Source organism: Cebus imitator, unplaced genomic scaffold, assembly GCF_001604975.1.
Source record: "Cebus imitator isolate Cc_AM_T3 unplaced genomic scaffold, Cebus_imitator-1.0 Scaffold26, whole genome shotgun sequence".
Classification (NCBI taxonomy): Eukaryota; Metazoa; Chordata; class Mammalia; order Primates; family Cebidae; genus Cebus; species Cebus imitator.
Window position 1 is genome coordinate 2,179,705 of NW_016107341.1, and position 11,568 is coordinate 2,191,272.

Here is an 11,568-nt window from a genome sequence, read left to right on the forward strand (position 1 = left end):
TGCTCAATGATCAAAACCAAGTGTTTGTGATTTGCCAACAATTTGAAAGAGGGCCAGGGTGGGGAACCTTGAATGGAATTGTTAATGGGCCTTGCCAATTTGAGATTAATTTGAAAAAATAAAATAAAATACTTTATGCGGTTTTCTAAAATTTTATTTTTATGTATTTTTGGAAAATCATACAAAAGTGAGATTATCAAGAATATAAGAGTCCATTGAAGTTCTAAATTACCAAACAAACAAACAAAACAAAACAGGGAAATAATATTGAATAAGGAGAAGAAAGGTCATGAATATATTTTCCTCCTCTTTTTTCCTTTCAAAGCTGTGCACTAGAGCAGAGAAGAGATTGGATAGGAGACACGAGGCCAACCCAGAGAAGCTGAGTGAGAGGATAATGACTGACTACCCATGGCTTGGAACCCAACATTATCTTTTTTTTCTTTTTTTTCCTGATGTGATCTCGGCTCACTGCAAACTCCACCTTCTGGGTTCAAGCAATTTTCATGCCTCAGCCTCCCAAGTAGCTGGGATTACAGGCATGCACTGCCACGCCAGGCTAATTGTTGTATTTTTAGTAGACAGCTTTTCACCATGTTGGCTAGGCTGGTCTTGAACTCCCGACCTCAAGTGATTCACCTGTCACAGCCTCCAAAAGTGCTGGGGTTATAGGCGTGAGCTACCACACCTAGCCCAACATTAATTTTTGTCTATTGAAGAAGGCTACTGTGAAGCTTTCTTTACTGGGCTATTGGCCAATTGCTACACATTTGCAGGACAGTGATTTTCATTACACCTGGGGCTCAGGGTAATCAGAGCTCTAGGCAAAACTCTAGAAGCAGCAATATTGATCTTTTTCACCTCCCACCAATTTATTTTCTTTTAAAACTTTTTGGCTTCTATTTTCTCTTCTACTTCTTAAAAAGTAAGTGCTCTGTGCTTCTTTCCAGGTACCACACATTTTCTACTTAAAGTGTTCCCTTCGTTTCCCAGTAATCATACTCTCTGTTTTCTTTTCTTTAATCCAATTATTTCTGAACTACTATCATCATATTACCGATCTGTTACCTGGTTAATTTACAATTATTTAAAATCAAGACTTAAAATGCATAGTAACTCTTAAACAAGGAGTTAGCAACCCAAATAGATTTGTCATTGATACAATGCAAAGTGATTTATCATATAGTAAACATTTTTACACTGTACATATATGATGGCCATATTTTCAGGTCAGTAATATAGATCTAAATTTTTAATAATGACATATTATTTACGAGTACATGGATGTACTCAATTTTCTATTAGCCCTGTGTATTGTCATAATAATGATAATGCTTATCAACCCCATAACTATCATAATAATAAATCACATTTATCAAACACTTGTTATATAATTAGCCTTTGCCTGATGCTAAATGCTACACACATACACACACACACACACACACACCCACACACCCCTACACACACATATTCATTTCGTAATCATATAAATTATCTTACTAGTTAGATGACATTGGTAATTGGTAGTCTTATATTATATATGAGTAAATTGAGTCATTGAAAAGATAAATAATGTGACAAAGGTCACCATTCCAGTAAGTGGCAGAGAAAAGATATAAACTCAGAAAGTTTATCTAGAACCTATACTGGACTTAGCCAAGCACTATTGGTTGTTTCCATTTTTATACCCCTTGGGCAATTACACAAAATGAATCTAAGAATAAATACATTACAGTATGTCAAAATGACTGTTAGGTTTATAGTATTTCCTAAGCCCTTTATTAAAGACATTGTGAACAAATAGTGACTTCATTATACAGAAAGAGAATATAAAACCATAACAACTGCATATCTAAAAAGACCTACAATTAATTTAGTCTAGTCATGTTCTCACCTGCTCTCTGGAATTCCTGGAGAACTTGTTCAGTACCTCTTTATGCTGATACATATTTCTACATTATATCATGTTTATTTGTATACACATCTCATTTCCCACATCCCGCTCATGGTTCATTTTTCAAAAATTCTACTACTAATTGTTTTACATGGAAATACCACCATACTATGATGACAGGATTGTTTCAGTATCTTAATTTATAGCTTCTTTTCTTTCAAACAGGAGCAAAATTTATTGGAACTTTCCCCATACCAGACACCTACAATCCAGATGATGATAAAATATATTTCTTCTTTCGTGAATCATCTCAAGAAGGCAGTACCTCCGATAAGACCATACTTTCTCGAGTTGGAAGAGTTTGTAAGGCAAGATATACTTATATATTTTACTTAAAGCATATATATATATATATATATGTATGTATGTATGTATGAAAAAACCATGTAAGGTTTAAGTCAAAGTTACTGCCCATTATTCATAAACAGTATGATTCATACTATCCTAGATGTGTAATTTTTGTATGTGTAATTCATAGAGTATGTGTGATTCATACTATCCTAGATGTGTAAGTTAAAAAAAAGGATTCGAATTTTTCAAATATTATAGTTTATTTTTCCAGCAGTCCTGAACTGTTTCCCTAGTGTGAGTTACACCTCTTTGGCAGCGTATTTCTTTTATTGAAGGCTATCCCTTTGCCAGTGATTGCTATTCCCAGTAACATCACCACATCGTCCTGATTCTTGGAGCTTAAAATGTTTTTATACAATGTTAAATAATCAAAATGAAAGTAACTTAATGTAATCCCTAGAGTAATTTAAGCATCAAAAGATTTATATTCTATAGTTTTAGCAACACACACATCACACATTTAAAATTATGTATCTTTACATGTATCAAATAAGTTTAACATTGTATTATGTTATTACTCTATTAAATATTATTTAGGCCTTTAATATAGATTAGGATTTGAAAGCAAATGAGGTTAAGAGGAAAAAAAAAACAACCACAATGTGAAATATTTATTTTGAAGAACATTGAATGAATTTTTAATCTTGCCGTTTTATGTAAATTACAGAAAAACACAGATACCCTATGAGAGGTTTCCATATTGTGCCATCAAAGCTCTAGATTGAGTACAAGAGTTACGGTATAATAATGCTACTAGAGTCATATATAAAGTCTTTGACTTTAATGTACTATTTTTCTGCTTAGATTTGTCTCCACTGAAATAACTTTTTTAAAATAGACACCTATTGTATTAACTCAGTTATTAAGGGGAAGAGCTGTTAATAGATACTCTCAGTGGGAAACTTTCTTTGGTCTTGTACAAACTTTTCATTTTCTTCCATCTGAACCTACCACTTTTTATTTCAATCTGTACCCTCAGGCTTCTGAACACTTTGAGGGACAGAAATACAAACCATCGTTGCACTTAAAAGTGCTAATGAAAACATGGCTTTTGAATGAGGCCAACGTGTGAGCCCAGATCATTCTTTACCTAGTGTCCTAGCCAATAATGCTGTCTCCCACTGATCCCCTCACCCCCAGGGGACAGATTCTCTAAAAAGCATTCTCATTCTTTCAGAGTCTAAGAATTCACAGTAATTTCTCTTGAAGCCTCTTGCCTAGAGATGAATGCCTGTTGTTTGGAATAGTTGTAATGTGTTAGTGTATTGAAGCATGCCTTATAGCAACAGTATCCTGACCCTGAAAAGCTGTGTTGTGGATTGACATTATCTGTATAAATGTGCTATGTTAAATAAAGAATAAGGGATTTACAATCAATTAAATGAATTTCAAGATGAACATATATAATGAGTGAGTATATATTTTGTGTACCAGTCTAATGCTTAGTTTTTGATGAATAGAATCCATTTAATGGAAATGCATTTATAACAAAGGTTAATCTCTTACCCTAGTATAAATATACTGAAAGTTAATCTTAGAGGTGGAGAAATATATTAAAGAAAAATTTAGTTGCCCCATATATAAATTCCTATATTAAAATTATAACCTATTCTGTAAACATCAACCATGGAATATTTTATTTATATTATGAACAAACACATATAGAACTGGAAAGGCAGAGAAAATTGTCATAAATGAGTCTTCTCATCACACATACACAAAACCTTTGAGGCCACATAGCATGATTTTGGCATGCTATTGTTCTTGGTTAAAAAGCTAACAAACTGTGAGATCAAAAAGGATTATATGATGGATGAATTTTAAAAGGAATATAGGATGGATGAATTTACTTTAAAAAATAGAGGTTCTTCATTAATTAGTGTATCTCAATCACTCTTTTAAATGAATTCCCTACTATACATATAATCATAATTTCTCACTATACATATGATCCATTGGTCAAGTGTCTACAATATTTTGGTTCTAAATGCTTCCTATGTAATTTCTTAATTACAGCATATGCTGCCCATGTTTCTGACATAATCTAAGATTAAGTTGTGGCAAAAAGTGAACACTTTCAAGTGGAGAGTTCACTGACAACAGTAAGAATGACTTAAAATCTTTATTTAAATATATGATGAGATGTCCTACAAAACAGTAACAAGTTTGGCAATAATAAAAAAAGACCTCAGCATCATTGTTGCTGTTGTCTTTTATTTTCACATAAAAAAAAAAGATTATTCTGACATTATTTGGAACTTATTATTCCTTTCTGTTATTTCTTCCCCCTAATGTCATTATAATGTTGTTGTTTTTTTCTTTTCACAAATAATAACAGAATGCACGTCTATGCTATGAAACAAAATTGAGTTCAATAGATACAAGTAAAGATCTAAGAAGCAAGAGATCATGTTAGAGAAAACTAAGAGTAAACTGTGTATGCCTCACTGAGTTCACAAAGATTTTTTAGTAATATGAGAGTCCTTATTCTATTTGTTCCACCAGCATATTCCCACAGAACATATTTGAAAATACTAAGGTTTTGTTGTTCTTGTTGTTACAGTTGTTAATTTTTTTTAATTTTTAACTGAATATTTTAGCACAGTAAAGAACTGCTGACAATTTAAAAGTTCCCTACATCTTCAGCTACTAACTAAAAAAAACCATTGTTTTATTGACTTGTAAAAAGAGATTTATTGACCTGTCAAAGATATTACTATCAGACTAAGTAGTATATTGTGATTGATGGGGAAAAGGTTTTGGCAGTAGAGAAACATTATATAAAAATAGCTGAAGGATTATTTGCAGAACAAAAGTGAATCTTCTCAGTTTTATAACTCTTTTATTTATTATTTTATCATCTCATTATTTCAGCAACAGCAACAAAATGTAAAATAATTTCTGTGCAAAATGCACTATACTAGACAATTAGTGTAAATAATCGACTACTGACCCTTTTCTTTAAAGGCTTATAGTATGGTGAGGGTAATAGACATATAAACAAAAAATCATAATGTGATGTAATAAAGATATGAGCTGAGAACTCTAAGGATTCAACGGAGCTCAAAAACATTGTACAGAGGAAGTGGTGCTTTAACTGAGTTCTATTGGGAAGAGGGACTACAATAAGGAATGGAGGGCAGGCATTTCAGGCAGTGTTGTGACAGGTTTTTTGTTTTGTTGTGTTTACAAAACAGTGAAGTCTTGTTGTAACTGGAATTTAAGGGATGTGTCTGGGGAGCAATGCCTTTTGAGATTAGACTGGTAAATTAGTTGATAAGAAGTCTTATTTCCATGTTAGTGAGTGAACTCTATTCTTTAGGCAATGTGGGATTATAAAATGTTTTAAGCAGAGAAGTGACAAGATAGGTAAATATAGTTAGCAGCAATCTGGAGAATGTATCTGGATCCAGAAATTTTTGTGACTGAGAGGCCTGTTAGGTTGTTCCCTAAACACAACAGGAACAAAGAATAAGTTCAAGAGATAGTTCAGAGAGAATCTATGTGCAGACTTCTATAAGGTCTTCACTTTATTACTGCTCTTTTAGTATTTTCCTAGTATACATAGGGCTGACCAACAGAGCTTTGTTGTAGTGATGGTAATGTTCTACATCTTCACTATCCAATACAATAGCCATATAGATTTCAGTGTTCAAGTATGACTAACATGACTCACGAACTGAATTTCTAATGCATTTTAATTACTTTGCTCCTATCATACAGATTTTGATACCCACCATGTAGACAAGGACCCTTTTGTTATTGACAATTATAATTCAGAGATGATACAGCATGGACAAGGAATATGTGCAAAGAGATATACTTTGATATGAGACAGGAAATTTAAAAATTTATGAGCATAGATTTTTATATTTGGACATGAAGAACTTGATGTGGTTCTGAGATATGGGGCACAGTAGCCCAGTTGAAAATTTAACCTGAGGCTCGGTAGTGTCTGGACTCATAAATTTGAAACTCACCAGTATATTGGTGAATCTTGAAGTTATGAAAGTGCCTGACATCGCTCAGGAAGATTTGTAATGCAAGATCAAAGGGTAAGGATGGAATCCAAAGGGACAATGACATTTAGGAAATAGCAGAGAAAAGTGTCTGCAAAGGCAGTTGACAGGAAATAGTGTCATTGCTGGGTGGAAAAACTGGACAAGAGTGTTGTCACAAGTAAGGGAAAAAGACTGCTTCAAGAAGAAAGCAGTTGTCAAAACTGTTGCTTATTGAAAAGAGGTCAGGAAAGACTAGGCATAGGATTTGGCAGTAAGGATATCATCAATGACCTTTGCCTGGATGATATAAATGTCAACCTAACATCAGATCTAGGCTTACGTCTTGCTCTACTTTATTACTCTTCACTTTATTACTCATTCTCTCAGTTTCTTAGCCTAAAAATTGATGACATTGGGCTCCTATTGCTTCCATAACTATTTTACCAAGCAAATGTAAGGCTTAAATGAGATAATATGAATTTGGATGTGACAGATAACTGAGGAAGTTACCGAAAATAAGGGTGACTTAGATATCTAAGTTTTCAAGCAAGTAACAATCTACTATAAGAGACTGACATGTAAATAATGTAAATATCTGGTCACACTGCAGTGAATTTAATCCCAACAATCACACATATGCACGCATGCACATGTACACAAACATGCACAGACACACACACACCCACACCCACACCATACATAAATTTGGAGCCAGAGCAACTTATGTGTGCTTAGGAGTAAAAGAAGTTGGTGTCAGTGGTAGTGGTGCATGTGTTTTGTGGTGTTAGGGGCAGGTTAGTTACCAAAGGTGATCAAAAAGAGATGTCATTTTATTATTTTTAAAGGCCAAAGTTATCATTATGATTTTTCTTTATCTTTAGGAGTATTTGTGCTTTGAGGATCGATCTTATTTCTGAGCATGGTCAAAGTAATTTGGAGTAGTATTTGGAGAAAATTGCACAAATTATTTGAACAATGCAAATTTTGGTCAAGAGATATCAATGAAGAGAGACACAACACATAAACTGACTTAAAGATAATTTTACTTGGCAATATCAATCAATGACAGCCTGAGGAGAATAAGTACCTTCATCCACAGAATATCTTTTAAACTTTTACCATGTTTATAATTGTACGTGGTAGAGCACATTTCTTAATAAATTATTTTTAATAATATTCCTACTTGCCAGACAAACTACTTACTAAATTTTTCCAATAAATTGCTTCACCTTGAGGAATTTCTGAAGTCCTTGTCAAACTCTACAATTCTTTCTACTGTGAAACAGTCAATATTTTGAAGCGCGAAATGATGCAACTTACACCCCAAAGAGCTGCTCTCGTAGACAGTAAATAACACAGATCTTTGTGACGAGGTATTAAATGCTGATTGAATGAACAGGCAAAATAGCATGAAATAAACCCACTGAAAAGATTTGTGTCTATTTACTTTGCAAGTTAGTACTTTCAAGATACTGTTATTTATGTCTGTGTGATGTTTATTACTCTCTCTGTGTGTATGTGTGTGCGTTTCCCTTCAAAATCCACCTTTTAAGTTAATGGGTGGAAATACTAGTTCTTTCAGTAAGACTTGCTTGAAAGTTTTCACCTCAAGGCTGTTTTGCATTACTTTTGAATTCTATTCATTTTTGGAAGAGCTGTCCATTATACTTATGCGAGCCTACTCCAGATTCCAGCTGTAGCTTATGCCAGTTGTCTTTTTTGTTTTGCAGTATTTCCTTTTCTCCATGCCAAGAATTCAGTTTGGATGGGCCTTTCACATAACTTGCCTGGGGGTCTCATTTATAGCCCTTTGCTTCAGTTCTACTTGCATTGTCTATTTTGATATATGGTCCTATTTGGACAATTACTGCCTTTGAAGATTTGTGTTTTTAGGCCGATGACACTTTCCGTATTTATTGATCTCTGTTGAGCTGTGGTTTTTGTGCTTACTTTCAGCATGTCACTTACAACCTAAATGAGAGATTTAGTGCCCACAAGTTACAGATGTGCTTTTGCTTCACTTCCATCTGTTTTCCTGTCTGAGAAATTCCTAGGAAAAGGTTTATACTGTTTGCTACAGATTTTTTAATTGAATTAGCTCTGATTCTACCTGAAAAAGACTGCGTAACATGCCTACATTTACCTAATTGAATGTGCTAAATCTTAGAAACTAAGTTGTTTAGGATGGTGTATTACACCAGTCCTATATTTCCAATAATTTTTATGAGTTTCTGAAGCAGTTAGAAAAACATGTTCTCTATTTCTATTTGCTTAGTCATTAATGGCAAATCACAAATAGTCATCTCTAAATACTAGGTGTTTTTTTCAGAAAAAAAAAAAAAAAAGCCTTGAAAGCCTCTATAAAATTTATCCCTTAAAAGCTGCTGTGTTTAATACCTGCCACAAAGGGTTTTTGTGTTCATTTTGTTTTTGTCCCCTATCCTTTACCTTAGAGGTTTGAGTTTCTGTGTGTGTGTGTGTGTGTGTATATATACTTTTTTTTCCCTCTAAAGTATTTCAAGATTATTAGTAGGTGAGGTAAAACTCTCTATGCTTTGGATGTCAATAATTTTTTTTTGATTCCTAAGTCTCAGAAATGGCACAAAAACCTTTGAAAACAGTAAAGAGCAAATGCCGATAGATCTTCCTCTAGTAAAGAGAAACAGTATCTACAAATTTCTCTTTATATTAAAAAAATGTTTGTAATTTCAGAGGTATGAAGAGATACTTGTTTCTACGTGTTATATGTTTCTGTGTTACACAGTTGTTTCTACATTTGTTTCTACAGCTTAACTTACCTGAGTTGACTGCCAAATATGGTTATGTGAAAACTCACAACCATATTTTTTAAATTCATATTATTTTTAAAATAATACTGCAAAACAAAAAAGAGAACTGGCTTAAGTTACTTTATTTTTAGTGATCAGACCCTTGTTTAAAAATCCGAATGAACCAGGTACATGAAACATAGTTATAGCATTGCAGCTATTGCAAAAGAAGACTGAGAGGCTAAAACGGGAAGTCCAGCATAGTTCTTTCATTTGATTTAATGAGCATAACTACTATCTTCATTATTTCACTTAATGTATTGAAATATCCTCATTTAAGATCCTCTTCACAATATAGTAATACATTTCAATATACAGCATATACTTGCCAGGTTTCACTTTTTATTTCTACGATGTCATGGTCATAGTTTCAAGCTTCTGAATAGGCCACCCTGAGTTTGAATTATCCTTATCATTATTATTTATTTATACAGCACCATGCAGATCATTTGTACTGTTTTGAAAGAAAGATTCTAAAATCTGTCCTTAGAAATAACCCCGTGAAGATTGAGACAACACAGATAGATGTAGATTGGACAGTTGCTGTGGGATCTATTGTAAATGACAAATCAAGCAAAGAATATGAATGATGGATTGAAATATAACAGACATTAAATCAAAAGGACAAAAGTATTAAGTTTCCCTAATCTTATTTGTTTAATTTGTAAAAATGGACAATAGAAATCCTGTGTGTTTGCCTCAGTGTTAGTTTGAGTAATGGAACTAGTTTTTGTTAATTTGTAATACTGTAGTATTTATATAACACTTCAAAAGAAGGTGAGTAGTGTTACTTCAAGCTAAAATCTATAAGCCCAAGTGTATTAATGGGTAGAACAGAGAGTGGGGCACACAAAAGATGCATAGATTATGGTTTTCAAAATGTCTGAAAAATTCATTTTCTTGCTTGCAAAAAGATATAGAAGAGCAGCATTAGGTTAAAAAAAACTAAATTTTAAGCAAAGAACAATTTATAACCTCTAATTCCAGCAACGACTATTTTTTTAAAGTTCTTATGCTTTGTCATTCTGCAGTCTCTATTTATTTGAAAAGCCCAGTGTCCTTCAACTTAAACTCATTAATAGAGTTACAAATCTCTGAATACAAATTAGTAGCTTAACAAAATACTTGTTTTCAAATGTCTTAGAGATTAAACTGATTTTATGAAATCTTCAGGATTTAAGAGCATAGGAGCTGAAAGTCAATTATTATATTCTCCAAAAGCCACTGTTATCTAATATATAGGTCAAAATGACAATGTTTATAAAAGACTGAGGTATCCTTGAAGAGGATGGTATGTACAGATAAAATCATGTTTAACAGCACCCAGTTTAATGACCCAAAGGTCAAAAGACACACTCAATGAAAGTTCATGTGTGACAGCTGCTAGCTACTTTACATGTCTGTGTAAGATTTACAAGGGTTTGAGTTTTGCTGGGACAGCTGAAGGAAAATGTAATACCATAGTACTCTGCTTTAGGTCTGATCTACCTATTAGTAGATGCTATGATTGGAAGATCCTAGTAATTCGTAAATGCAGGCATCAGCCAATTAAATGACTCAGATGTACTGTATTTTAAAGTTGATGAAGGATTGCAAATTGTGATTTGTTGTGTCTGATTTTTTTTTCTTTTTTTAATTAGCCATTTTAAAATGAAGAAATATTGCAAACATATAAAAAGTTACAGGAAAAAGAAAACAGGCACCCTCTGTACTTACCACCCAAATTGAACACATGTGATCAGGCTTGTTTACATTTAATTTCTTTGTTACTTGCATCTGCATCTTTGTTTAGAGGGTATCAAGGCTTTTGGAAACCTAACTACAAAAAGTAAATGATAAATAGTGTAGAAACCCACAGAAGTGACTGGTGACTAAGGACTGCTGATTTTGACATCTTAATAATAAATCTGTTGTGTTAGTGAGATGGTTGTATTCTTTAGAACTTCACAAAAATAAGCAAGGAGGTGACAATTTAGTACAAAAGTGGTTACCTCCCTTTCAGCCTTTTTCTAGGCTTAAGGTTCTTAGAGGGGATTGTGTGGATATGCAAACAAATCCAGGAACTGAGAACTGGTCAACAAAGTCAGCCCAACTGACATTTCCCTACAGGAGAAATACAACTCCTTGTGAATTGAACTTTGCCATCTCAGGTCATGCTTCTGGATGTCTGCAAGAGTTGCTATTCAGTCATTAAATGCTTATAATCCATTCCTGAGTGCTATTATCCCAGGAACTATATTTGCTATCCTGTTGAAAGCAAGTGGCTTTCATCTTTGGCTTGGATTTTCTTGTTTTGTTTTGTCTTGTTTTTTTTTTTTTTTATTTTTTTTTTTTTTTTTTTTTTTTTTTTTTTTTTTTTTTTTTTTTTTTTTTTTTTTTTTTTTTTTTTTCTATTCCTGAGGGGCTGGGTAGGTAAGATTATTTTGTTCAA

The 11,568-nt window shown here is 33.1% G+C and overlaps 1 protein-coding gene across 1 annotated transcript in view; it reads left to right on the forward strand.

The window, feature by feature from the left end:
- The window catches only part of SEMA3D (semaphorin 3D), a 206,559-nt gene that overhangs the window by 143,813 nt on the left and 51,178 nt on the right, over window positions 1-11,568 (forward strand). Inside the window, exon 8 of the mRNA XM_037736584.1 lies at window positions 2,123-2,265. Within this exon, the coding sequence (XP_037592512.1) occupies window positions 2,123-2,265 (143 nt within the window). The remainder of the gene's footprint in view (window positions 1-2,122; window positions 2,266-11,568) is intronic.